The following is a 22,028-nucleotide window of genomic DNA, read 5'->3' as shown; positions in this document are numbered from 1 at the left end:
ATGTAATCTTAATACTAATAAAATAATATTAATTAAAAAATACTTTGTGGCCAACACTTTTGAACATGTATTTAAATAAAACTTTTGAATGCATTTCTACTTTTACCTATGTACAAGATCTGAGTACTTCTTCTATCTCTGTCTATGACTCATGTGCCCCTCAAATCTTGTTTATTATATATTCTAACCATTTTGGGGTCTCTCTAAACACATAATATTGTTTTAATGAATGCATTAAGGGAGATACACTTCCCAGCACATCCCAGATAACCTTTGGTAAAATCTTTGTAGCATGATGCATTTCAGTGTCATTTATATAGATTGTAATAATGGATTATTATTGCTGTTGCATTGACATGTCAGCAACATCAAGTTGTAACCGGTGGAGGTGAAACTTTTAACTTCATATACTGTATACAGTATACTTTATATATATTGTTGGGTGGTTTAATGTGTAATAATAGCATCATATTTTATAAATAGTACACCGATTTTATGTAAATGGAGTACAAAGTACATTTGTCTCAGAAATGTAGAAAGCAGCAGGAGACTGAAGAACTTGAGTAAATATATTTAATTACTTTCAAAGACTGAAATTAGATAACAATTTATCATTCTATTCTAAATAATGAGATCCCTGATTGAATCAAACTGCAGGCTTTTCAAAATGCGTATGGATAATAAAATAGGGATATTTAATAGCTACCCTAAAGATGGACTGTATACCAGAGCAAAAGAAGTGAGTAAAAATAGTTGTAGTCGTAGGCTGTGAATGACTTTCATCATAATATCAGAGGTCATCTATGAGCTCTATGTGAGTGCATCATGTACAGATGTGATGTAACATTACAGATGCTGAAATGTCTCTTCTGTCCAGGGACAGCTTGTACGGACTGAACTATGGGATGAGGTTCGTAGTGAAGGTGCACAAAGCTGATCTCCGGTCAGCTGTTAATGAGATTTGGTTTTTTTTCCCGTGATGCCGCAGGAGTTGCATGTTGCCCGGGGTACACTGCGATTGCGTCCAGGCAATGCGCAGTCGATACCAGAGATAATGCAGCAATGCGAGATAATTCACCACCTGCAATTTCCGTTTTCGCGGGGCGGGATGAAGGGGTATGAAGGCGAACACAGAAGTACTTTATTAATCCCCGTAGGGAAATTGTTTTTGTTACCGCAGCTCCCAAACGGCAAGAAAAAACAATAGTAAGAAACAATAGGTAACACATTACCTATTTTCATGATTATTGTTTGACAATAACTTTACTGCTTCTGTTAACACAACATGTTTTTGAAAACTTTTTTTTTATATTCTTGTTTTAAACAATGATTGAATTGAAGTAATAGTGAATCCAGATGGCATTGCCAAGTACAGCAATACACCTTTTTCACAGCAGCTATTTCGACATGAAACAGTATGGTTAACGCAGGTGTTTCCAATGACACTAATTAAGGCTGCGTCCCATTTAGTGCAGCAGAGACTTTCCAGTGAACCAACATGCGCCACAGCAGCACCTGAATGACACTGACGTTGGTAACACCTGTGTGTACCCTAATATTTCATGTCGAAAACTCTGTAGCACTTAATCAAGTAGTAATTAAATATCCTACTTTATCACAGTGTAAAACTACTTCAGTGCCAAAGTACCCTCGAGATGTTGAGCTACTTCAGTAAAAGTACAGAAAGTTTAGCTACGTGACCAAACGTACTCTATTACTTCACCTACGTAGTGTATTACAAGAGGAAGGCTCTCCTGGGTTTGTGTGGGATCAGTGGATACCTTCGTACTTTTGCTTCTCCGCTGCCAACCAGGGGAGTGAACCATCTCGCTGTTTGACTGAATGTTGTCTCTTTGACGGTGACAAAACTGCACTTTGTGCTTACGTGACTTGTAACGTACATGACGCCGCACCTCCTTCCTCCTCTCTCCTCCCTTTGTGCAGTTGACAAGCCCCTTCTCGATCCGGACCGGGACACACAGAGGTACGTTATGTGTCTAATACTGAAATACAACATAGAGGACGTTTTTTCTTTCTCTCCCACAGCTCTGTCACTGCTGTCAGCCAGCAAACCTCTTGACCACCGGAGCTCTGCGTCACATGAACTGATTTTTTTTTTTTTTATCCGGAGTCAGATGCAGCACGTCGGGCAGCAGCAGAGATGCCAGGCCTGCTGCCTCTGCAAATGCTGTTAGCTCGATGGCTAATGTCTTGTCATTGGACAGTTTAGAGGCCAGGGCTCGGCACTTATTCAGCTAGCTGCACATTTATAAAAAGCTCCACTGTCCTACGAGTGTACCCTCTTGACTCTGTACGTCCTCTTTGCTTGTCCGTAACTTTACTCACTCGCTCGTTGTCCACCTTGATGTTCAGGCTAATGCTAATCTGTTAGCCCAGCACGCGAGGGCAGAGAGATGCTGCCTTCACTGTCTCCGTAAACCTCTTTGTCTGGGTCAAGTGGACACTTGTCTTCACTCTAAAGAGAGAGACTACACTTGACATCCATTGTGTGGCTGTCTCACAGCCACACAATGGATGAATTGGGAATTAGACTACGACTAAGGTGGTGCTGAAGGACAGTGATGGAGCCCAAACTTAGCTTAGAAGCAAAGTCAAGTGTGGTATTTTCATGAATGGCCCTGAACGTGCCATGGGATTGATGATTGATGCCCTTGCTCTGTTGTAAAGTTTTACAAAGATATAAACCCTCTCTTCTGCTTGAAAATGTAACTTACTCCATGACGTGCCATACATTTAGGTTTGTCCTCTACAGCCTCTGACACTTCTGCCTGTAGCCATGTGTGAAAGCCATAAAACTACTCAGGCGCAGTGTTGGCTTACTATGTGTGTCTGTGGCACGGGGTGAATGGCTTAGTGGACATGCTATTTGTGTACGTGTTAACTGGCACTGCAGATGGTCCACTTCCTGTCTCAGTGCTTCTTTATGAACACAATGCATGGAAACATAAAGCTGCATGGGATATGAGGGGGGTTGCTTAATGAGTCAGGGGTGGACACAGCTCTTACAACATGCCGGGGACTTGCAGACATTTGTTGTGTTGGAGCTGGCCTTAATTTGAGAGGGGGTGAAGTAGTTGGTGCAGAGAAATGTGCATATGGATGCTATGCAATGAATGTGTTAAAGTCAAATTATAATAGGAGCCCAAAAAAAAAAAGGCGTGGCTGCCTATGAACTTGATTAAACTTGCTCGAAGGATATAATCCAGCGGTAATGTTGAACTGGCACTCAAGTGAAGATTTGTCAGGGTTAGTCTCGTTTCACTCATGTCATTTTAATAGAATCCCTTCACGTGTTGCTTGCAGACACACACACACACACACACACACACACACACACACACCACACACACACATATACATATATATAGATATATATATATATATATATATATATATATATTATATATATATATATATATAATATTTTATTCAGTAAGATTTTGCCATTTACCCACTACTCAATGGTTCTGTTGTAACAATTCAGTTGATCATATCTGAAGACATATCGCAATAGTGTAGAATAGTTGCAGTTCTTGGTTAATTGAGAAATAGGAAGCCTTAAGTTTGCTGTTCAAATTCCTGCTTTATCTACCGTCAATATGAATATGTATGTTATCAATAGGCCTGCGCAACAAGTGTGCCTCGATAGCTGTCGTGCTATTGAAAAATGAAACCTACATCTATTCTAATGAAGAAATAGACACGTCTTGCATAACGGGGTGTTCTTTGAAACACAAAGACGTGCACACATACATGAGAGCAGGCAGTCCAGTGGGTTAGCAAAGAGTCTGCTTTGTGCTTCAGTCTGTTGCCCTTATTGTTCTTTCACTTCGAAACGTCAGATTTGATGTAGGAGAATGACCACAGTGTCAGAAATCTTCCTAAAATGCCAAATAGTCTGAAACAGAATAGGAGAATTTAATTCGAATGTATTTAAAATCCCCAAACTGGACGTTGACATCTAATGCCAAAATGTGACACCCGCATACAAACTGGCCTGTGTACTGACAGGAGTATGTGTGTGTGTGCGCAAGTGTTAGAATCAGTGTGTTCCTGTGTGTAGCTCATGTAAGCCAATAACTTCATCAGATTTGTACTTTTCCTATCTGTCAGTGACCTCCAGTTACTCCTGCCTCTCGCTCTCTCAGCAGTGCTGCTGCTGCTGCTGCTCGCTCACCAAGCACATCACATCTGATCAGTCAGTCCTCTGCTACACTGTGTCTACCGTGTCTTTCCCTCTGCTCTGTTTCTGGCCTCTTGCTGTCCTAAAGCTGTAACACAGAGGGAGGACAGCAGGGATGTTATTTTTAAGCAAGACTGTTGTTCTGCTTTGTTTTCTGTCTGGTTCTTAGTCACAGCCTTGATGGTCCTTTTTCTTTGCAGATCATGGCTGTACCTCCCACCTACGTTGACCTTGGAAAGTCTGCCAAGGATGTTTTCACCAAGGGATATGGTAAGCACCAAGCAGCCAGCCTCACTCACTTATCTCATATTGGTCAGGCTCTAGTAAGTGAAGTAGCTTTATTTACACGTCATGCTGTATATCATTTCTTTTATACCTTCCACCACTGGTAGAAATATTTATTGGTTTACCGCTCTATATGCTAGAACATCTTCCAGTGCGTCACTTCCTCTCAGTCCCTGCATGGAGCGCAGTGTTCACTGAAATGTCAAGCGAAAGTAAATATTCAAAACCAGTTTGTGTACTGTTTATAGCGTACCACTAGCTCACCACATGGTGAGTAGTTCAGAGCCTGCATTGAGAGTGTCTTTCCTTGGGGTGTGTTTTGTGTATACACACAGCTGTGTTCAAGGGTTACTGAATGATGTCCGCCTCATATCAAGGGAATTCCCGCCTGTTGCAGCAGACTGATTCATGTGTTCCATGAAGAGTGAATCACTGCAAATCACAATCGGTTTTACTGCTGCCTTAGTCGGCGTGTCATGTGACACATTTAGAGTTCGTCAGCTTCAAAGAAAAACCTAAAAATTTAGAGAAGTTGTGAAGGTGGTGACCGTTTCCTAGGGTGGGCTGCAGATTTGGATGCAGATGAAGAGTAAACGTGGGGATCTCTGGGTCACGTGTAGTGTGGTTTGGTGAATCAATTGATGGCTGTAATGCTGGTTAGGGCAGGATGAGGCTTTAGGCTGGAGCCAGGATGTATTTAACCAACCTTCAAGCCATTATTCAGCACTGTCGACACTACATGGTCATCAATCAGTCAATCACATCACATCAATGCACACATTCAGTCAGTGGCATATGCATAACTAATCAATAACTGTTTTTAAAAAATCAATTATTTATTCTGACTGTATGTATATTGATGGAGTTGGTATAGAAGAGCATTTTGCATGTTAGGACTAGGCCTATCCGCTGCTTGGCTTTTAAGAATCCTCTTCCATATTTCAGAATGGTTGTTATCATAAGTTGCCGATTTGCTCATTTTGATCTTTAATGTTGTCTGTTTCAGGCTTTGGGCTCATCAAGTTGGACTTGAAAACGAAGTCTGAGAATGGACTGGTAAGTCGTTTGCAGTTGAGTTTATCAGAGCTGCCACTCCAGACTGCAGCCGGACTATCTAGGCTGATAATGAAGTGGCTGTTTATCTGATCTCCTAAACGCTGCCTGGACACCTTAGACTCTGCTGTTTGACTGATACGACTTTTAAATGGATCTTGAGAAGATGCTGTTAACACGGTGTTAAAAATGTATAATGTTTTAGTTCACTTTAACTTTTAATCAAATGTTTTTTTTTTTGTTTTTTTTTAAAAACCTTTTTTAAAGTCAGTGTAGCATCAAATATGATTTTAAATCTGTTAACCGTAATACATGTAGCATGGTGATGTATCTGGCTAGTTTGGCCTGTCTGTAGGACTCTGACAATACGATCATCTACAGGAGTTCACCAGCACAGGCTCTGCCAACACTGAGACCAGCAAGGTCGCTGGATCTCTGGAGACCAAGTACAAATGGGCGGAGCATGGACTGACCTTCACAGAAAAGTGGAACACTGACAACACCCTTGGGACTGAGATCACCCTTGAAGATCAGGTTAGTGATAGGAGTGGGGGCCAGGAAAATCTAAAATGTCTATAAAAAACGTTATTTGGGTTACTATTTGCAGTAACGTGTAGTCCATGCCACTCAAGTAGTGACTGGCACTAGTTTAATCTGAACAAGTAGCTCACACTTGTTGAGCACAAGTTGATCATCCTTTCTGTATCTCGTTTTTCCTTTTCCACAGTTGGCTAAGGGGCTGAAGCTGACGTTCGATTCCTCCTTCTCGCCAAACACTGGGTAAGAACAGCTCTTTTATGTCTTACTGCAGCTTAAGTCAGCAGTTTATCTGAAAGCTTTCTGTTGATGTCTGCTGGTTTCACATGAGGGAAAGTCACAGACGGAGGCTGATTTGTTAAAACAAAAGATGCTAGCTGTGCTGACCATTTAATAAATAATAATTTAGTGCCCTCTAGCTAAAAGATAAAACTATGATATACAAAAACAATATTTAGCATGTGCCTAAGTTGCAGTCTGTAGCCCTGATAATCCGCACCTCTTTAACATCTTTGTCACATTAGTGTGATGCGATGTTTCTAGCTCTGTGACTCGGCTTCTGACATTTTAAAAGCTGTTCTCTTTCCTCAACATCCTGCCAGCAAGAAGAGCGGCAAGATCAAGACAGGCTACAAGTGTGACCACATCAACATTGGCTGTGATGTCAACTACGATATCAATGGTACAGCCATTCATGGCGCCGCAGTGGTGGGCTACGAGGGCTGGCTGGCCGGCTACCAGATGACCTTTGAGGCTGGCAGGAACAGGATCACCCAGAGCAACTTTGCAGTCGGATTCAAGACTGACGAGTTCCAGCTGCATACAAATGTGTAAGAATACACAAAGCTGCAGATGGTCATGATTAGTGTGCTAGCATGCATCATTTCATTGTATCACACACCCATGTTGGCTTCCCTCTGCTGTGAATTTGCTGCAGTTCATGCCCATTTAAATTTAAGGTAGCTAAGAGAGTGAATGTATACTACCTTGATTCTTGAAGTATTAGTAAAAGCAGCATTAAAATGCATGCATGTTTCATCAGGGTGATACTATACTCAGACGACTGGCCTCGACTAGACAGAAGTCTGTTTTCTTGTCCTTGTGGCTGACAAACTGGTTGCCCATTTGGCTATCTGCCGGGCATCCAGGTGCCTGGCAGTTATTTTTACACCCAGGTGATGGGATTTGCGATATTGCAAGTGAGGTGGAGTGAGTGGTTGGCATGCGCAAAGGTCCTCAGTGAAAAGGCAAAGTGAGGTAGTGTCGGACAGTGAGAAACCGAGGGGGAGGGACAGGGCACAGTGTTTAGTCTTGTTCCTGCTGTGCCCCTGGCCAAACCTGTCTGTGTCAGTGTACTGTGAGGTCAGATGAAGTGTAATGTAGGCTTTACATTAGTGACTGTGCGCCCATTTAGAAGCTCTTTAATACACATGCATGATACAAAGAAAGGCATTCACTTTGTTTAAACAAAACCTTTTAATTTATCTATTTGAGGAGAAACTCTCTTGTAGGGAAACAGTCTTCACATTGTATTCACATTTGTTTATAATTTAATCTGCTATTTTTCCTTAGAAATGATGGCACTGAGTTTGGTGGCTCTATCTACCAGAAGGTGAATGACCAGCTGGAGACAGCTGTCAACTTGGCCTGGACTGCCGGAAACAGCAACACTCGCTTTGGCATCGCTGCCAAGTATCAGATTGATTCTGATGCATCCTTCTCTGTGAGTGTAGTACCTGTTAGGAATTTCCACTTCCTCTTTACAAGGAATTCATAGGCCTCTAAAACTGGCATGAGTCAGGCAATGCATGCTTTACATGGACATTCTGGGTGTCGACTTTATGAACTGAGATGTACCACAGCGTGTTGTGATGATGCTCCATTTAGATCTAGGTCATAATCTTTGCTGCATGTCCTGAGAATGGATGCCAATGTGTATACATCAAGATCAGCCTCATCTGAGCCAAAAAGGCCAGTGAGAGCAGGCTGACTGCTACAGAAAGGCCCAGGCTGACTTAGTCCTTAAATGCTGCAGAGACAGCTATTAGTAACATGGTGATTACGAGGCGACGTGCCATTCTGAAGTGAAAGTGTTTCAGAGGTGGTACTTTTGAGTCACAGTATCAGTTTCAGAATTCAGTATGAATCAGTTTAGATTTTGTTAACATATTTCTTGGAAATATTAAATTACCCAGCATTGGTATGATAAATGTATCTGTTGGTGATATGTGGTGTTCTCTGTATGAATTATTATTTTTTTTTTAATATCATCTGTGGTTCCCATACAGGCTAAGGTGAACAACTCCAGCCTTGTGGGCCTGGGCTACACTCAGACTCTGAAGCCAGGTAAGTGCAGTCTGGCTATAAGTTGGGTGGTGACAAAAACATTACCCATGTTTACAAACTAGAATATTTTACTCAAGTAAGACACGGCCAATTTAATTGTGTATGTGGATTATTCCAATTTAAGTTGTCTATCTGAAGTTAGTTTTCGACATACGGATTTCAGTTTTTGAGGCATTTCTTTGTTATAGTGACATCAAACTGCCTGCTACTATGCATATTATTCTAATGATGAAGTCCAACTGAAAATATAACAGTTACTAGAAGAGATGTGACATGTAATTGACAGTTTCAGTAGGGTAAACACTCGAGGCAAACGTATAGAAAGATGGGGTACAAGGTTGAATGCTGGTGTGAAACTGTTCTGATCGAGCATAAAAGTTGGAACTTCAGTATTGTGGTCAAAATACTGTTTCGGACTGTTTTAAAGATTACATAGCAAAGGTTATATGGATTCATATACATTTCCTTGGCTGGCTCATTGTGATGTGTTTCATGTGATGTGTTCTTGCAGGCATCAAGCTGACGCTCTCTGCTCTCCTCGATGGGAAGAACATTAACGCTGGTGGCCACAAACTTGGTCTCGGCCTCGAGTTCCAGGCATAGGAGGATGAGGATGAGGCAGATGCCTATACAATCCCCCCTGTGCACACAAACACATTCCCCACCCAAAAAAAACAAATATTAAAAAATCCAAATCCTATTGATTAGCCTAGCCCTCACAAAACCCCTGTTTCCCCCTAGACATGCTACAGTCAGCATAAGGTTCGAATCGTTCTTGCGACGATCTACTACTTTTAAAAGGACCATTTTAAGGGAACATTATATTTTGCAAACAAGGAGCCAAGTTACGGAACAAAACTACACTCGTTTAACATAAAGTTTTGTCTTGAATTGTGTAGCTTGCAAGGGAAAGGTAGCCTTGGGTACAATCATGTTGGACTCACCTCGTGGTCATTTTATTACATTCATACATACTGCTTTAATTTGTGTCTCTCTGCTTTCCAATGCAGATAAAGGGAAAATCAAAACTAGGTTCAACTAAGTCAGCATACAGTTGAGTATTTTCACCACCCGATGGTGCTGTTGCATAGCGCTATTAAGCACTCCTTGCTCAAAAGTCATAATGGTCATGGTGGTTTTATTTTCACCCTTCTGCACTGGTGAGCTCTGGTGTCTGTCTTGATTATATAATACGATGGGAAGGGTTAGCTGTCCCTGATGTTGTTGAAGCAGTTGTCAGTAGCTCTAAGAGACACTACACCCCAATGTGTACATTCTGTGTTTTCGTCTCACTTGTTTGTGTCTGTGCATTTGGTGTTAAACGTGTTTTGTTACATATAGCAAAAAGAATATTATTTTATTGACAGTCTTGCATAGTTTAATACACCTGTGAAGTCTTATGAAGGCAATGACATGTCAATTATTCCTGGTCGAGCAAACGAAAGGAAACCTATCATGCACACAGTTAAAATTCTCTGGATAAGAGTCTTAGTACTTCTTTGAAGGAGGATAAAAAGAATAAATACAGTGGACAGGAAATGGTAGTCTTCCACAACTGGTTACGGGAATAATGCTTAGTGTACTTGACAGTATTGTCATTTCCTGAATTAAATAAAGAACATCTTGAACCAGTGTCTGATTGTATTGTATGTTCTTCTGCCTTTTGTTACATAATGATCTGACTCTTGTGATGATAAACCCATGTTTATTTAAAAAGTTGTGAAAACACAAATAAATATCCTGGTGATTAAAATTTTGAAACATAAGATATGTCTTTTGAGATGCCAAGGTGATGTCTCTAAATTATTAGCTTTGTCCAGTTATATACAGTCCAAACCCCCAAGATTCACAGTGACATGAAATAAAAAGAACAGATCTTCACATTTTTGCTTTCAAATTACCAGAATGGTTAGTCAATTGGATGTGAGGAAAGCTTACAGTGATTTAAGAACCTGTGTTTTGAATACTTGTATATCTGTACAAGGTATAAGTCTTGTGTGGACTTAACCAAAATGTTCTGGTTGAAGTCTTGGAGACCTCTTTAAAACATACCCATTGTCATATCCTAATATTTTGTGACCTATGTCGATTTTAAATCATTTGCATAGGATGTAGCGGTGTAGTTGCTGATTGCAATCACCTCGCCTCATCCTCTCTTTCCTTTGGTGGCCATAAAACACCCAAAAACCTCGAAATAGCCTGGAGAAGGTGTTTAGTTTGTCCATTCTGGGCTACTGTGATCATGGCAGACTCCATGGAAAAGGACCCGCACTGACTAAAAGTAACACAAACATAACGATTCTTATTTTCGGGTGATTTTGCACTAATGAAAACATAGTTATGACTATTATTTTATGTATTTCTCCACACACATATATATATATATATATATATATATTATTTTTTTTTTTGACTAGCTCATAAATAAGCATAGCAGATCTTTAAGGTAGAAACTCAAGTTTGGATGAAAGCACAACACACTGACTCATCCCATGCACGGTCACGCGTCATGATTGACTCACACACGCACGCACACGCACGCACGGTGTTGTAGCCACGCTAAACCACGCCTCTCCAGTTATTCACGCATCAACATGGCGACGTGCAGGACGATGGGGCGAAGCAGGAGAACCATCTGCGCTCTTTCTCTGGTTGTTTTCCTCCAGCTGTTGGTCGGCAGCTGCCTGTCAGCTCCAGTTGGCAACACGACGGCAGGTACGTGGTAGTCTCGTGAAGTGTCTGAGGTCAGTGACTGTTTTTCAAGCAGCAGCTAGTTAGCCTGGGAGCTAACGCTATGGGAGCTAGCTGGCTAGTACGTCATGTTAGCCTCCACGGTGTCAGCTGACAGACAGACAGAGAGAGGCGACCACACGGAAAAGTCAAGAAACGCTATTTTCTTACTCCGTTCCTTTATGAAAATAAAGTAATCTGCTGAATATGAGGAGTTTTGAGGTTTTAAACGTGACTGCTCTGCGGCCGTCTTGTTTTGAAGCGTATCCGTGGCGAGATTGTCAAAATAAAAACAAAGTTGTCTAACGTAAATAACTTTTATTAAAAGCTATTCTTCAGTTCATTAAAGTACTAAATTTGCCTTGAGTGTCCTCAGTTGGTTTTGTTTTAAGCAAGAGTCGACATAGTCATTAAATTCACGACTCAAGAGAAGGAACAGGAAGTCATATATTTCTAATCAAACTTGAGGCTGGACAAGCTCCCAGTCATTGTAAACCTGTATTTAACGAGTTAACTACAATGGCATCTCCACTGGGGTTATCATATAACAGACGTTTAAGTTAAGGGCCTACTTTGTGATGCCCTGTGGGGACTCTTAAGCAGCAATGATTTGTGGTGGTCAGATGAAGTGACTCGGTCCAGATGTCCTTGTCATATATCTGAGCTGTTAATGTCAGTCCTCAGCGCTCATTAAAGACACCGCTTTTAAAGTGTACCATCAAGGAACCCGGAGCACAGGAAAGGCTGCTCTCAGTGACAGACTTTGTCTCGCAAAAATGGACTTTGACTTTGTTGAGATAAGGTCTGTGGTGTTGATTGCATGACCTGTGTTTACTATGCTTTTTTTTATTGTGACAACGATGGACTGGTACAGCAAGAGGACACGAAGATACAGGAGCAAGATGTTTCTCTACAAGTTATTCCCATGAAATATTCATGCAGAAAGATCCCTGCCTATCAAGATGTGTCGCGCAAGTCTTGTGATCTGACATTAGTGACTGAGCTTTTCCCTACAATATCCCACTCGTAGCCTGAAATCACATCAGTGTCTGAATGCAACAATTTTTCTCTCTGTTCGTGTGCAGGGTGTGTTACTTCACTGGAAAGCATGAGAGGGATGACCTTTTACATGATCGGCCACTAAGCTGCTAAATATATTTGACTTGGAAAAACAAACAGCCAAATGACAAGCTGTTTAGTTGCTGGGTGGAGGCATATCCGGCATTAGTTGCTAATGAGGCGTGCCATTTAGGGAAATCAATATTAAAACATTTGTCGAGTGTGAACCGGCTGCTCAGCCTTAAAGGCTGAATATCCTACACGCTGTTTTTTACGCAGCAAAGTCTGCAACCGTTGCTGCCACAAAGCTCTCCTGTTCGGTGATTATTTATGCTGGCCATGGCTCATGTGTATGAATAGTCCCTTTCTTCTCTTGGGGATGTCTTACTCCGTGCTTCAAGTCCCTAGTGTTCTCCTCCCGTCCCTTCCTGAGCAACGCCTCGAAGTCCCACAGGACGAAATAATGTTGACACTTATGAGTTCAACAGTGTCACTAATTCAGGAACGCTGGCCAGATGCAGGAGACAGCTCTCGTTTCTAGACGCAGTCGGGAATCGCTGTAGAGTTTCCTGAGAGTTAATATTTTTAAAAATGGAAATCAGCCTCACAAGGATGCATATTCAAATATGTCAGTCAAAATATCTGTCAGTCTGATTGAGAGCAATGAAGTGTGTTCACTCCAGTGGATTTCAATAGAAAGTTAGATAGCTGGCTGACAAATTGTTGTCTCACAATACAATATATCATTGTTAGCAGTGGTCATTAGAGGATTAGGGCAAGCCGTAAGGGAATGCATGTTGTTACACAATCACATGAACAAGCTGCTATTAGATACAGATGTCCACGTCGCAGCTTTTCTGCGGCAGCTGGAGGGTTAACTGCCTTGCCCGAGGGTATTTTTAGATGACAGTTTGAGAACGAGGGCAAGCTAATTTTCCAGTCATAGCTGCTGATGTGATCACACAGTGTGGTTACATGACAGCAGAAGTAGAAATTTCAGTCAGCTATAAGTAATGAATATTAATTTTAAAAGCGTGATGGAGTGATTAGGATGTCGATTTAGATGAAAGTGTTGCTCTTGAAATGATTTGAAACAGAAAATTTAGATTGAATTTGGACATTTTCAAGTTACCTGAGTCTGTAACCTTGTATATTATTATTGTATATAATGTCTCACGTTGTTTCTCCCTCTTACTTGACATTGCCAGACAAAGATCCGGAGGGAAACACATCTCAGAGTCTTCCTCTGACCACTGTAGACAAGCAAACGGATAGCACCGAGCCTTTGACACCTGGTCAGACTCCAGAGTTACCAGATTCCAACAACCCTGCATCACCTGCCGGCAATGACTTCACAACACTTAAAGAAAACCTCACATCATCCATTCAACCAAAAGCATCTACAGAGAATGCTAAAGTCACCGTCTTCGATTCCTCTGATCCACAGCCAGTATCTATCAGTGACGGGAACACAATGCCTGATGTGGATGAAAATGCAACAGGCAAAGTTGAGACAACAGGTGAACCGGTGGCTTCTGAATCCATTCCAGCCTCTACTCCAGAAGCTCCCTCCCCTCCACTCAAAACCACCGAGTCAGACCAACCAATAGTGGATGCAGAAACAGCCGTCTCTGAGTCCAAGTCCTCCATCGCACTGAACCCATCCACTGTACAGGATACTGACCCAGACCTGCTGGGGACCTCTGACAAAGAATCAACAAATACTTACCCAGATATCAATGAAGAGGAGGACGATGACGGTATGTACGACACCACCGACGACGACGACGGTGACTCCCTGGAGCCCAAGTATCCAAGCACTGAAGAGGACAAAGACGAGACTGTGAACAGGCTGACGCAGCCAGAGGAAATGGAGGTGACCCGTTACAAAGGAGGAGACGTCTACAGCACGGAGGACGAGGACTCCCACTTCTTCTTTCACCTGATCATCCTGGCCTTCCTGGTGGCAATCGTTTACATCACCTATCACAACAAGAGGAAGGTGAGTGTTGACATGACGACAGCTGGGCAGACCTCAGCAGTAATGGACTGGTTGCACAGCAGACATTTTGACTCGTCATAGTCTGAAGCAGGTGTTTTACTAATAGCTGCATTCTACTTCAGGGCGCTGCTGCTATTATATGTTCTGAGTCCCTGTCACCAGGACATTTAATGGAAGTGAGCTGTTCCTGTTATTACGTTCACCCACGTTTTTCCAGCTTTGACGGGTCAAAGTGTTTGCTGTGCAGCCAGTTCATTTGTGATAGTTGTGGAGTCAGCATGTGATTGCAATCTCCAGTGATTTGTTTTTCTTATTTCTGTATATTGCTTCTATACAAAAAAAATGTTTGAAACTATTAATCCGCTAATTGATTAGCAACATTTTTGATCTTGACATCTCTGAAATCTTTTTGATTTGCAGGTTATGTTGTTTATAGCTAAATGAGGAATATCGTAATTTGATCATCAGAATCTGAGATTTGGGACCTTGCACCAGCATTGTAGCATTCTACTTTCTAATGAGGACTGTGCCGACCCATTTAGAGCGCTTTCTCAACACCACAACCTCAAAAAAATAAAAGAACTGCTTCAGAGGCTTCAAACAAAACTCGTTCATCTATCAGATTAATTCCATTTCCATCCGCATTTTCTTCTTCTTCTTTTTGTCAGATCTTCCTCTTGGCTCAGAGCCGACGCTGGAAAGACGGTCTGTGTTCGCGCAACACCGTCGAGTATCACCGCCTGGACCAAAATGTCAACGAGGCCATGCCGTCCCTCAAGATGACCCGAGACTACATCTTTTGAGTCGCGTTCAGGAGAACAATATGTCCGGACCTGCACAGAGCCAGTTGGCCTCCCTGCCTGGCCAGTCGCATTGTTGAGACGCTGTGCTTTGTCATGGAGCTTGATCGATGCTTTCCTCTGCTTTACAGGCCCAGCTGTAGAGCAGGGAGTCTAATTATGTCTTTCAGATAGAATCATGTTTGTTCATGACTTTTCGGTTGTCTGCGTAGAGAGAGTTTCACTGTTTCTTTTATTCTTATGTTATTTGAATGTTGTTTGTATTATTTTTCTAAATTAATAACTTCTTGGGATTTAATATTTTGCTTTAGGGGTCTTTTATATCTGTCCTTTTTGGAGTGTTTCAGCCTTATGGTTGGTCTATTTTTTTATTTTTTTGCCTCTTGCATACAGTCTTTATATGTTTAATCTCCACTTTAAGGATAGGAAGAATTTACATGTTAATATAATGCTTAATTCTAACATTTTGTTTCTCTCAGCAGCTAGCCAAAATATAAATTGACGCACAAAGCGTTTGCTTTTCAAAGTACCTGTTGTGTCATGCATACTTTATAGTGTAAAGGTGTGAGTATGCAAACAAGCAGCAATCTAGGAGAAGCTGATACATATGCAGTCATTTCAAAAACTGTCTATCGCTCCTGTTAAAATAGTCTTTTTGTCATAGGTCTGAGTGTAAGTAGGGTAATATACATTGGGAAAAATAATTTAAATATATATGAAGTTGAAATACTCATTAGTGTTTCATATAAAATTAATCAGACCATTTTTTTAATGTAACAAACAACTTTTCACGAATATTTGAAAATACATTTTTGTTTTCAACTGTTTCCATCTTCTCGGTTTCCTCTGACCCCTTTTCATTGTACATGATGTAAGGGATGTAAAATACCTTTTTACATGTTTGGAAAATGGAGCTGCACATGAAGCATTAAGTCAGGAAGTTAACTACAGCTGGAGGGATCTGGTCATGTTCTTAACCCATTTATATGAAGACAGATACTGTTGAGGTTAGAATGTGCAAAAAATGTATGGGAGAAGATTTTATTGCCAGACTTTGTCTTTGTTCATCAGTTTGTATTTGTCTAATACGGTACTTCTCGTACTTCTACTGCCCAGATTTTGCTATGCAGAAATCCTGGGGCTGGCCCTCTTTGTTTTATGACTTCGGTGAAGTCTCTATCAATCATTTATGGTCTTCATTGTACCGACTGTGTTTCCTCATGCTCACACAGAACTTAAAAATTTTAAGTTACTAACTATCAGAGTATAGTTTGTTTGCATGCTCTGCATGGCCTGATGTTCACATGAGCACCCAAAAAAACAAAAGTGGACCACTTTTTTTTTTCTTTTTTTTTTGCCCCCTCCCCCTCCCCCAACTCATGACTCTTGACTATTCATCACAGTCGCGTGTTGTTTTTGTTTTTCTGTCTGTTTTTCTGCCGTCTCATGCCTTCAGCTGAAATGCCATAACTGCCACACGAATCAACATACTCGTTATCAATCTCTCGTCACCTTCAGTCAGTTGTTTCCAGCTGTCTCGTCCGTATACAAGGTACACAGTGGGTAGATAGATAATGCGACTTGCACTGTGCTGTTCAGCTAGAATATATATAGAGGGGAGGGGGTGTCGTGTGTTAAGGTTATGGATCAACACTGCTCTTGCAATCAACAGTAGAAACAGTGCAATCTCTTTTGGGCAATAAAGCACAAATTGTGTACACACTCCTTCCTGTGTCTTTCATTTTTGTGACTGGTGCTTTTATGCTTGACCTGCCTAGGTGATAAATCAACGATTAGTTTTGTCAGATTCAGAAAGTGTTCTTTTTATAGAGCTCTGTAGTACAGAGCCTTGTGTTATCTAGCTCTTCTTGCAGTAAATGTCCAGCCTAACTGTGTTGGCATGGCTGTAAAGACTGGACACTTTGATCTCCTTTGATCGTAATAGGCTCAAAGGTTTGAATCTCTTCACGATGACAGCCACATACTGAGCTGAAAATTTGTGGTTAAAAGCCTTTTATATTTATACGGCTAAAAATGGAAGAGGATGACAGACAAATCATGTTAAGCAAAAGCTGTAAGTGTACTTTCTCTGCAAAATGCTCTATTTTCTACATCAGTTGGAATTTTGAAATGCAGGAAAGGAAAAATGAGTAGCTTCACCACAAGGAGGCAGCATGCACACACAAATAACTGATCAGATAAACCCGTGGGTTTCAGTTGTGAGATTTTGTGCCGTGTCCTTTAACAAACTCAGTGATGGTGGACTGTTACCACATACTGTGTAAGATAAAAAACAGTGAGCATGTATGAGAGTGTGTAATTGACTCCACATTGAAATGTTGCCCAAGCAAATAAAAATGTAATTTTGCAATTAGTTTTTCACTGTTTTTCCTCTCAGCTGTGACATTTCAGTATAATAAAGAGAAATCTCAGCTGAAAAGCTTTCAGTACTTTTAGATTTTTCTAATGATGGTGGGAACCGTATGTGCCACGATAATCTCGACTGTCTCAGTAACACCAAAGAGAAAAATCCTGTGTCTCATATTCAAAACTTGAGATTTTGGGGATGGATTTTCAGGACAGCAAAAGGATTAAAAACTTTACTAACAGCACATCTGTCTTTTAAAGTTGGTAAGAGTGTGACAGGACAGATGGAAGCAGACATACCAAGTTGGATACGCATATCTTTGACCGTCTAGTTTTGATTAATAGCTGCCGCAGTCTGTTCCTGCAGCAGAATTAGTGCTACACACCCACACTGAAGCTTATTACCTGGTCGGAGACCAACAAATCTCCTTTAAATCAGTCAAGTACACTTTAAACTCCAGCACAAGACAAACAAGTTACAGTATTGACGCCTACAGCTAGCAGTCGTTCTGCCAAAGCACAGATTAGCCTATATTTAGAAATGAAACTATATAAGTGACTAAAACAATAAAAGGTGTTTCTCAAGGAAATATGTTTCCTACAGAGCTTCTTTTGGCAGTGATATGGAACAGAAAAATAAAACTCACTCTTCCACCTCATTAATAATCTTTGTGCAGTTAAATTGCAGCAAAATCCAACTCCGTATCAGACCTCTCTAATTGTCTTAATTTGGCATGACAATATAAATCAATGTTAGATTAGCTATTAAGCACACAATGATTACACAGTGACCTTTTTAAAATGGCACCTCTGTTTCTTTAGATTAGATAGAATGGTGCGTGAAAGATCACAGGTTTGGGGTTTGAGTCAAAAAAAGCCTTTTTCAAGACACTGTACTCCAACCTACTTATTCATCAAAAGCCACGGTGCATAAAAGCATCTGCCAAGTGCCTAAAATGTAAAACCTGTAGATGAAAAAGGAAGAAGTGATGCTGCTGGGTGCATGTCATCAGCAGATAAGATAACCAGGCTTTGTGGATATTTGTACAAAGTTATGCCAGGCGAATCTATCTGAGAGACGGCGGTGAATGAAATCTACCGTCCGGAAAAACTCACAACTACTTTTAATCACTGAAGTGCGAAGAACGTGACAATGGTTATCCAGAAGCTTTTGAAAAGGATTTTCTAACTTTCATAACAAAGACCAACGTCCTTCAGTTGAGGTTCCTTACATACGGAGGGTAAATTCACTTTAGAGCCTGATCAGCCTGAATTTTTATGACTTCCACTTACAAAATAGCTACAATAGCTACTTTATACAAACAGACATCAGTCTGTATTATAAAGGGATATTCTTTGATGAACTTTAAAAGTATGTACCAGGCATGTATCAACTAACACACAAATTACTAAAAATGCTCTGCTGACAGACTTCATGGAATTTCTCATTTATTCTAAGTGAATAAAATGATGATTATTTATTATTATCAGAACATATATTTGGCCTGTACTCACACTATGATAAATATACTATATATCAGTGTTTCTTAAACTTTTTACACAACAAACCACCTAAGAAACTATCATGCTGGCCATGCCAACATTGTGACCCTGATGATGGATAATCGTTCTAAATAATGAGGTGTTATCGACTGTAAAAGAGAAAACATCACAGATTTCTGTCTGTGCATTTGTAAAAATGATTATTGCATTATTATTGTATTGTTTTTCTCTCTCTCACGTTGAAGAGATAACTATATATTCAATACTGCTGCAAATAATCTTAAATAAATTGGAGCTACAAATGCCACAATCTTTGCTTGTACCTGACTTTTCTATGACAGTAATGCAGGTAGATACAAGATGCAGTCAAGTAATGACATCTCCAAACAATTCTTAACTATGAGAATGGCTTAAACAGCTGCAGGTTTACTGTCTGGAAGTTCTTTTTTCTTTTCAGCAGAAAGACAGATCACTAACTTTCTCCCATAGTTACCAGGAAAGAAATAACAGCAGCAACCTAAAGCACTTAGCTTTATGGGAGTAATTCACACAGCTGGAATAGGTCTTTGACCAATCAGATCGCTTGTGTGAAACTACCCATCAAGGACAATTATGACACATATTGATTCATTTGGTTTCTCTGCAATAATTTCTGTATTTTCAGCATCTGCTGGATTAGGTCGGCCCGTCTTTTTATAACCTCATTCCAGCAGGTATCCGGTTTTCCCAGAGACGTCAATATATTGAGCGTCAGGAGACCTGGCGGTATAGCAGATAAAACAGTTGGGTTAAGGCCAGAGCTTATCAAAGCTCTTGCTGTAGTGATCTGATCATGTGGTCTGGCCTATTAGCCACCTCCTCAATGGGAGAGGTCAATGGGAAGATTCACGCTGTGGAGTGTGTCTCGAGGCTTTCTGCAGCATCGGACTTCAACATCAACCCTATGCTCTCTATATACTGTATATATACGTGTCTGGTGTGTAAGATATTGTTTTATACAGGGGGATGGGAAAAGGTCAGCTAAAGTATGGGACAGTGCAATTATGTCAATGCAGCAACTGGACATCCATAAAAAAAGTTTATTGTATCTGGTCTTGCACAGGATATTGTGCACGCCTTTACTGCAACACTTCATGTGTTATATGTGAAAGTGGCTTATAACTTATATGGTACAAATGGGAAGAAATATGATGTTGTTTATGAGGACTCTGGGAAATTATTTTTAGGGAAGAAGAGTAAATGAGTATCTACCTTTCCTCATCGGCTTCCATCAAGATGCCCTTGACCCCCAGCTGATTCAATTTAGCCAGTCAGCAGCCGCTGTGGTTAAAGTCTACAGCTACCAGCTGTGAATGTGTACATGTGTGTGTGTATTTGTGTGTGTTTGAGGAGGTTTTGCAAAACACAATTTCTTCCCAACCCTGGACTGATTACTGCAAAAAAAAAAAGAAAAGAAAAAAAAGATGTAAATAAAAAATAGAATAGAATAAAACTATAATGTTTTTTCATTAAAATACAGTTGACTAAATGTTCCACAGTGATCTGTAAATTGCAACAGAACGCACATATAATGACGGCAGAATGACTGAATATGGAAAAAACTGAGACAGCACTTATTTTTAATTTAATAGACTTCAGGCTGTTCATCAAATGTTTTGTAAATGTATCGTCCATTAACTGTGAATGTTTTCTTTACACTAAAAGAAATGGCGCCATTTGGAAATGTTGCTGTTTTAGGCAATGGTTATACTGGTCTAGCCTTCTTGAGATCAAATTGGCCTGTATGTAGGCACGGACCTCTGGTGTAGGCTATGTGTTTTAGCACAACATCATCTTCACATAAGACGCTCGAAGAAGCAAAGCAATCAAGAAGGTTGCAGCAGTGTTGCTGGTGAGGTAGGTTGTTGTAAGAAGAATTCAGCGAGTCAAAGCTCCGGCTCAACAGAAGACTAACACCTCATGGTCGAACCACATTTTGCAGGTAATACTTAGTCAAATAACTGCAGATGGTCTGTGATTTATTACAGTTTTCTAAGGGAAACACGTGTACATCAGAACTGGTGTCTGTAAACCTGCTGTCCTGCTACATTCTGGGAGGCTTTCCACTGCACCTACCCCCTTGGGATGCCACGATACTTTCAGGATAAATTGCAGTAAATCCAGGGCAGATTGTGGGTTCTTTTGGTGGCACAGAAAGTGCAAACACAGCATGGTGTTAAGAGGGGGGTTTCAGGTTGCGGACCTTTGTAAAAGTAAAACAATGGAAGCTTTAGGAGTTTCTCTTTTCCTGGATGGACTGGGAATTATTCAAACTCTCAGACATTTGGTAGCACCTCATGCAGCACTGTTAGTGATGGGGTCATCTCTTCTCTTCATGGAAAACACAAACATAAAAAATGGTATCTTTCTTCTTCTTTACCTTTGTGAACCTGTGGAGTGCCGTTTGCAGCTTCCTATATATCTAATTTCCTATCTGTGTGTTTCATAGCCCAGGGTCTCCCAGGAACTGCACATAATATCCACAGCCCAGGCTTTATGTTTTCTCCATTCTGTTTTATCTCTCAGAATTTTGTGTCTCGGTGTTGAAAAAGCTTAACCGCCGTTGTTCTTTATCTTCTGCTTGGCTGGCATTAAGATCGAAGCCTCTTGCTTTTCTCTCTGCTCAGAAGAAAAATACTGGGGCCGTCGTCTTTATGGTTTGAGAGGAGAGAGGTGCAGTGACATGCCAGGGGCAGAGAAATGACCAGGGGCTACAGACAAAGATAGAAAAGAGAAGTTTAGATAAAGCAGAGGTATTCAATTGTTAAAATGTGTTCTGCTCAGGAACATTTTTTTTTACACACACACACAGGTAAATACCACTTTTCTATGCTTTTCTTTTGATTGCTACAGGACTACTGGTCTTAAGGCCGGAGTGTGCTGGCTGAACTGAGACGAAAAATGAGTGAGTTGCAAGAAAAATGATTTTAAATATCTCAACCTTCACAACAGATGTTTGAAGTACACCTGTCCCCTCCGGTAATAGACTGAAACCTGCAGTTAAAAGCAGTAATTTTTTTTCTCCATATCAGATGCTTCATTCTGTCGGCTGTTTTAAGTCCTCTTCAAAGTTCTTGTCACAATCTACCTCACACAAGATCCA

The 22,028-nt window shown here is 40.7% G+C and overlaps 2 protein-coding genes across 3 annotated transcripts; both read left to right on the top strand.

Annotated features, from left to right (window-relative positions):
* The first annotated feature begins 1,463 nt into the window (after positions 1 to 1,463).
* On the top strand, positions 1,464 to 10,058 carry vdac1 (voltage-dependent anion channel 1). 2 transcript variants are annotated; one of them, XM_027273678.1, is made up of 10 exons: positions 1,464 to 1,543; positions 1,945 to 1,984; positions 4,405 to 4,474; positions 5,496 to 5,545; positions 5,924 to 6,076; positions 6,270 to 6,322; positions 6,682 to 6,909; positions 7,652 to 7,802; positions 8,368 to 8,425; positions 8,937 to 10,058. In XM_027273678.1, the coding sequence occupies exons 3-10, from the start codon at positions 4,408 to 4,410 to the stop codon at positions 9,026 to 9,028; spliced, it is 852 nt and encodes a 283-aa protein (XP_027129479.1). In that variant the 5' UTR covers positions 1,464 to 1,543; positions 1,945 to 1,984; positions 4,405 to 4,407; the 3' UTR covers positions 9,029 to 10,058. The 2 variants fall into 2 exon arrangements, with proteins under 2 accessions (XP_027129479.1, XP_010745108.1); XM_010746806.3 differs by lacking the exon at positions 1,464 to 1,543 and having other exon boundaries at positions 1,827 to 1,984.
* Positions 10,059 to 10,989: 931 nt separating this feature from the next.
* On the top strand, positions 10,990 to 16,741 carry cxxiih5orf15 (chromosome XXII C5orf15 homolog). The gene is made up of 3 exons (XM_010746807.3): positions 10,990 to 11,140; positions 13,423 to 14,216; positions 14,885 to 16,741. Exons 1-3 carry the CDS (start codon positions 11,020 to 11,022, stop codon positions 15,017 to 15,019), a joined length of 1,050 nt encoding a protein of 349 aa, XP_010745109.3. The 5' UTR covers positions 10,990 to 11,019; the 3' UTR covers positions 15,020 to 16,741.
* The last annotated feature ends 5,287 nt before the right edge of the window (positions 16,742 to 22,028 follow it).

The sequence above is a fragment of the Larimichthys crocea genome, chromosome XXII, assembly GCF_000972845.2.
Source record: "Larimichthys crocea isolate SSNF chromosome XXII, L_crocea_2.0, whole genome shotgun sequence".
Taxonomy (NCBI): domain Eukaryota; kingdom Metazoa; phylum Chordata; class Actinopteri; family Sciaenidae; genus Larimichthys; species Larimichthys crocea.
The sequence above is the reverse complement of the archived record's forward strand: the minus strand, read 5'-3'. Positions and strand labels throughout refer to the sequence as shown.

Coding starts and splice junctions, on each gene's coding strand:
- cxxiih5orf15 (XM_010746807.3), top strand. CDS start 11,020: ATGGCGACGTGCAGGACGATGGGGCGAAGCAGGAGAACCATCTGCGCT. Junction 11,141..13,422: donor AGTTGGCAACACGACGGCAG/GTACGTGGTAGT, acceptor TGACATTGCCAG/ACAAAGATCCGGAGGGAAAC. Junction 14,217..14,884: donor CCTATCACAACAAGAGGAAG/GTGAGTGTTGAC, acceptor TCTTTTTGTCAG/ATCTTCCTCTTGGCTCAGAG.
- vdac1 (XM_027273678.1), top strand. CDS start 4,408: ATGGCTGTACCTCCCACCTACGTTGACCTTGGAAAGTCTGCCAAGGAT. Junction 6,323..6,681: donor TCCTTCTCGCCAAACACTGG/GTAAGAACAGCT, acceptor ACATCCTGCCAG/CAAGAAGAGCGGCAAGATCA. Junction 6,910..7,651: donor TTCCAGCTGCATACAAATGT/GTAAGAATACAC, acceptor ATTTTTCCTTAG/AAATGATGGCACTGAGTTTG.